The 6,301-nt window shown below is 35.7% G+C and overlaps 1 protein-coding gene across 1 annotated transcript in view; it reads left to right on the forward strand.

Moving 5' to 3' along the window:
* The window catches only part of YIPF4 (Yip1 domain family, member 4), a 10,817-nt gene extending 4,829 nt beyond the window's left edge, over positions 1-5,988 (forward strand). The window contains exons 4-6 of the mRNA XM_009880443.1: positions 520-597; positions 2,489-2,602; positions 4,956-5,988. Coding sequence (XP_009878745.1) covers positions 520-597; positions 2,489-2,602; positions 4,956-5,093 — 330 coding nt within the window. The 3' untranslated portion in view covers positions 5,094-5,988. The remainder of the gene's footprint in view (positions 1-519; positions 598-2,488; positions 2,603-4,955) is intronic.
* The last annotated feature ends 313 nt before the right edge of the window (positions 5,989-6,301 follow it).

Below are 6,301 nucleotides of genomic sequence, written 5' to 3' on the forward strand. Positions count from 1 at the left end.
TTCCTGCTCTAAGACTTTAATCTGGTCGTCGTCTTTTAGACTGTGGAAGAAAGGAGGAAGTACAAGGAAGGCATTCACTATTTTCACAAATAGCATAAAACTTTTGTATTTACCTTAAATTCTTTGAAGTGGTGCTGTGATTTTTATCTGCTTTTAAATTTAAAGGAAAAATCATTCCCTATATGATTCTTCTGTGAATCTGGAACTTTGAATTAAGAAAAAAAAATTGAATTGAATACTGACTTCCTTTTTAAGTGCAGCTGTTGTACATTTGGCAATGCAGAGACTGGACTGATACCGTTCACCAAATTTACCACTAATGTGATTCTGTAAATGTAACTGCTGAATTTTATTCGCAAGTTGCGTTGTGATACTAAGTAAAACTATTCTTGCCACAATTCAGAATTCATTTTTGCATAATAAAATCCTTGACTGCAGTGAAGGTGATTAATAGAAGTTAGTTTTCCTTTCTCACAGTGAAAATGATTAACAGAAATGAATTTTTCTTTATCTCTTAAGGTTGTTTCCTGGATTATAACTATTTGGATATTTGGATCCTTGACAATTTTTTTACTGGCCAGGGTTCTTGGAGGAGAAGTAAGTACTTGTATGCAAAAAAGACATAGAGGGAGATCATGTAAAGTCTCTTAGCTACGTTTTTCAGTAGTAGTTGGGGTTTTCTTGCTGCTTGGCTTTGGACCTTGTACCCAAATAAGAATGGATGCAGTTGGCAAGTGTAACGTCTACATTTTAGGTTCTTGGCCTCCAAAATAAAGTCTAAAATACAGGGATAATCAGCTAATCTATCTGTGTGATGGATGGCGTGCTGGATGTGATAAACAATCTGGAAATTTGTACTATGAATCCCAGAAATTCTAACAGGTGCCTGTGATCTAAAACTGAAGTCCATCCTTGAGGGACAAGTGCTTTCAATATTTTGGTCACTTAGCTAAATGGGACCCTTCCTCCTCCTTTGCACTGCTCTTGCACTGCCCTTTATTTAAACTTTTTTAATTATTTTTTTAAAAATGGGGCTAACATTAATTTTATAATGTCCTTGTGTGTAGAGCACCTTCCAGTGTTTGTTTTCATCCTTGGCCTGATGCCGTTTAAACCCATTAAAGGTTGAAAGTCACTGCATGTTCTTCAGCTACACAGCCAATTGAAATTCTGGCCTGCATCCCTCCCTCCAGCTGCTTGCACCAGCAGGGCTGGAATAGCTGTTTGAGCTGTTTACAAATTGATTTACTAAGTGATTCAGGTGTAAACAACAAAAAATTACTTAGAGCAAGGCTCACAGACAGTTTCAGCAGAACATTCGGGAGGGTAGAAACTTCTTAAGATGGCTCTGCAGCATAAAATGCATTGAACTGTGTCATAGAGAACTAAATATTCAGTGATACTTGCTTTTTATATTTTTACTATGCATCTTGCATTAATGATGAACTAGTGTTACAGACTTCCTGCATTATTTACATTTACTTTAATTTTTTAGATTTTCCTTTTAATCATAATTTCTAGAGTCTTCTTGTGCAAACACTGTTTTGAAAGAAAAAGCTCTTATAAATATGATTACATGCTTTTTCTGCATACCAGCAAAATCCAGATGCCCTTACAGCAATCTGTTTTGTGGCTCAAAATGTGAAATTATCAGAATGTATAGACTGGGGAGAAAGTATAGGTTTGCACACTTAACTGTGAAGGATCAACAGCCACAAGAGATTGCTTGTAAGATGATCACTTGTTTTGCCACTGTTTTTCCTGTGAAATCCAAGAAGCCTAGCTGGGCCCAGGAACGTTTAAAAAATGGGGAAATATGGAAAAATCAGATATTTTAATCCCCATGAAGCTAAAAACAGTTAAGGAAATTCTTTGAACAAATCTGTTTAAGATAGTCATAATAAATTTAAACTGGAAATCGGCAGATTTCCATGCCTTAGAGGGATCAGGTTCTAGGTCTTCCCCTGACGCCAAAAGCATTAATGTACTTTATGAATTTATGTATAATGGATATGAGTATGTCAATGCAGAAAAATCGTATCTTTACTGCTTGTGAGAGCCAGGACTACAGCTGGTGACTGAGAGGTCTGTAGTTCTGTGCTCCTGGGTATCATTTGTATATTCCACGGAGAGTGGAAGTTGAGAACCTCTTAAGGCAGAACATGAAAATGTGAGGGGTGGGTGGAATTACACATTTTAAACTATGTAAATACTTCCCTTGGAAGTGATAAAACTGCCATTTACAGTGTTTAAAAAAAAAAAAAAAAAAAGACAAGACAACACATTTCTAAGAACTAAATGATTAATTACACAGTTCTAGGAAGTAGCATACAAAAACAATTTTCATGCTACCAAGTTCCCTTTAGCTGAAATTTCATTAATACCTAATACATTATTGTTGCTATTACTGTTATAACAAGATCAAATTGTGTTTGGTGACAAAGATTGAATACTAAAAAGCTTGGTTTTATGTGCTTGAAAATTTCAGGTTGCTTATGGCCAAGTTCTTGGTGTGATAGGATATTCCCTACTTCCCCTCATTGTCATAGCACCTGTACTTTTGGTGGTTGGATCATTTGAAGTTGTTTCTACCCTAATAAAAGTAAGTTTGGTATTACCTATTGAGAATTGTTCACAGTTATTTAAGTCATTTCCCTAACACTTCGAGTAAGTATTAATCTGTTCAGGACAACATAACGACGTGTCAAAATATTGAGAACTATGAGCCCTATCATCCTTTTGGTTAGCACGGTGGATGTGACTGCTAAATGATTTCTGGTTTAGATGTTTCTTTTGAGTACTTGAGAATATACAGTGCTGTTGCTATAACAACACCTGTTGTAATCAGGTATTTTGCTGTGCTATAATAGTTGCATTGAAATAAATAGGATTGTCATTTTAAGAAGAGGATACATAATTAAACCTCAAAATGAAGAATCTGAAAACAAGATGTTCTACCCCTTCTCCTATCAACCAGTTTATTTTTAGTTATCGCAGCATGAATGTGATGTTAGTCATTGTTCTGAGACCTTCCCGTAGTGAGTGGTAGCAGTACAAAGCTCTCAATACTCTTTTCAGGGAAGGTAAGTATTGTTCTGAATTTACAGATGTGGAATGTAAGGCACAAAGCAAGAATAACTTGCCTGTTACCACCTGCTGTTGGACACCTTTTATGAAACTAGCAATGTTCCCTGATAGATCCTGGAACTACATAAAGTTCTTGAACACCTCCTCCAGTACTTCTTAAAAACCCCTTTAGGTAGCCTTTAAAGTTACTGCTGGACTTTTGGAAAGGTTGACTGAAAAAAATCTGGTACTAGCTAAGCTGTATGCTTTTTGAGTTCTTGTTCTGTTGATTTGATTGATTTCTGTCCTTTTAGCTTGCTGGTAAACAGTATAATTGAAGTACAACTAAAGCGTGTGATAAATAACAGAATTGCTGTGTTTGTGATTTGATAACTTGCGATTACTATTAAGTGATACAGTCAGAAAGCAAATTATTAACTTGCCAGTTAACTAATATATAACTTGGAAAATAAATATGTTAATGAAACCTCTGTTGCTCGATCACTACTAACAGTCTTGCATTAACTTCAGGGTGAATCTGTGCAAGCTTCTTACCTTTGCATCATTAGCGGGAAAATGCAGGAAAAGCCCCATACGGCCAAAACTACTTATGCTGTGCAAGTACTACTGCTCACGGCTTGAGAGCTCTGCGCTTGGGGAAATATTTGACAGTCCTAAAGCTGGGGAACTTGCAGTGAAATAGTGAAATTCCAGTCAGTTCTCTTCCAGTTGCAATCAGCAGATTAAACTACTCAAGTAAAGCACCTCGATTGTTTTAATTGCTGCAATTTCCCTAAGGTGTCTCAGGGAATTCAGTCACGATCTCGATTGTCCCCCTTATCTACCTCTGCAGTCCTGTGTGAGGCAGCAAAACCAGAAGTGTGCACTCACATGCCAATTTTTTTAATTTTCTTTTTTCAATGGCAGTTGAATGGGCCACATAATCCCTCAAGGGGCTTCAGTTCTTCTGACAGAACTGTGGAAAAAGTTCTTTGCTGGGGTCCTATTATGTTTGCCCACATTGGTCTTGTGGTTTGCAGGAGATGACAGTGGTTTTGCATGCCATTCAGGTTTAAGTATTTTTCCTTTTTTATTAATACTCAGGGTGCTGCTAGAAGATAATAATGTCTGATTACTTTTTGCTATAACCTTGTTAGTTTGAGGTTTCAGTCAAGTTCACTGACCTCAAGACTTTTTTTTTTTTTTTTCTTAAAGTATGCAAGCTAACTTCATAGCGGATATTCATCGGTAATGTTACTTTCTACCAGTCTTTTAAACTGGTGCTTTCTTAACTTACTAAGCAATACAGGTTTTGATACAGACTGTATTTTGGCAGGCTTCTCATTGCACCTGAAAGGAATAGGAATGTGAGTTTCAGTTACCTTGAGGTGGGGGCACCATAAATAAAGTAAAGCTTGTGAGCCAGATGAATCCTGAAATAAAGAAATAGTAATATAAGTCTATATATCATAGGAGGAAGAGTCAAGTGTAGTAATTCTTTTGCTTAGAGAAAGGGAGGGGTTAATAGTTGATGACAGTTAAGGTAAAATGAAAAGTAATTAACCCAGTCAAGTTTCAAATTATCAGTATATGTAAACATACGCCTTGCTTTGGGGTATCTATGTGTCTTGGAGAAAACTTACTGTAGATCCTTGGCTGCTCACTTCAGTATAAAATGCCTCAAACAAAAGTTAACATGCGTACTTGTTAAGTATTTCTCTAAACTTTAAATGAAAATGCATAGTGTACTTTGTGTGTGTTTGTGTGGGAAGTTCTTCTCCCCCAAAATATTTTGGGGGGCTTTCTTTTTAATTACATATGATTTTTATCTTGATACTCGCTGAGATTTTCTTGTGGTTTCAGCCAAGACTGTCCATCTTCTTTTTCAGTTGTTTGGAGTCTTTTGGGCTGCATACAGTGCTGCATCATTACTAGTCGGAGAAGAATTCAAGACCAAGAAACCCCTTCTAATTTATCCAATCTTTTTATTATACATTTATTTTCTGTCCTTGTACACCGGGGTGTGATCTAGTGCAAGATGTGGCCGGAAACCATATTTTATTCACTTGCAGACTGATAATGCGTAAGGCTGGAGATAATACAAGTGACTGTTTTGTATCCAGTTGTCAAGATGTTTTAAGATCGAAGAGCATATTTGTGTATATTATTTAATGAAGCAATTGTAGCTATATAGATTTGTATCAAAGTTCTAGGTTTGTTTAAGACTCTTCAGATTTTAATTAACAAAATAAGAACCTTGTGTTTTATAAAGAAGTGTAGCAAAACCACAACTCGATACCTGTGCCAAAAGCACTAGGGCCAGATTACTATATTCGAGGAGAAAAATGAGAAGTTAACTGTACCAATCTCAAAGTGCAATTTTTCTTTTGAGCTTAAACACAGCTGGCTTTTTTGGCACAGCAAATTCTGTAGATAATATATATTTATGAAACAGTCCTGACTGTTCACAGAATAGTCTGTATAATCAAGACATGAAGATACTACTTTTAATTTAGTGCCTCAATTACTTTGATTTGGCTATTGAGTTTTTATAAATTCCAATTTGTTTTCAAAACGTGTATATACTGTGTATTTTGTATCTATGGCTTGTGTGTAGCGTAAATACTCCTTGGTTAAGGATGTATATTGGGCTTTTAAAAACTGAAGATACAAGTATTTGAAGTCTTCATTTACTATCTCTGACCAAAGGAGCAAGATATTTACTGCGTGACATTATTAAATTGCATATTTAGAGAATCAAATTATTTTACTTAAAAGTATAAATTTACAGAGAAACGGGTGAATACCTTTCTCAACTGTAGTGGTGGCTTAATGTTGGAGAAAAAAGATGATCTATCAAACTTGTGTGATCTTTAAACAATGTTATTTTATGATGACAAAATAAAAATAATGCTTCCCTAACTACGTTTTACAACATCTTGCTCTGTCTTGCCTTTAATAGCATGGTATTTAATACACATCCATTTTTCTTTCCCAGTACTATTAAGCCCTTATACAGAGAAATAAAAAGATTGGTAAAGCCATACTCTCCCTCCACTAAAATGCGGCAGAATGACAGCCTTAGTAACAATTACAGTCTTGCTAATTTTGACTATCCAAGGATTATGTAATAATGTGATGACATGTTAAATATTTCCTGTGTACTGTGTTGATTGCTTATGTAATGGTCCGTATGGTAATGTTTCTTCACAAGGAACGTTCACTTTGCATGGTA

The sequence above is a fragment of the Charadrius vociferus genome, unplaced genomic scaffold (assembly GCF_000708025.1).
Source record: "Charadrius vociferus isolate BGI_N301 unplaced genomic scaffold, ASM70802v2 scaffold62, whole genome shotgun sequence".
Lineage (NCBI taxonomy): Eukaryota > Metazoa > Chordata > Aves > Charadriiformes > Charadriidae > Charadrius > Charadrius vociferus.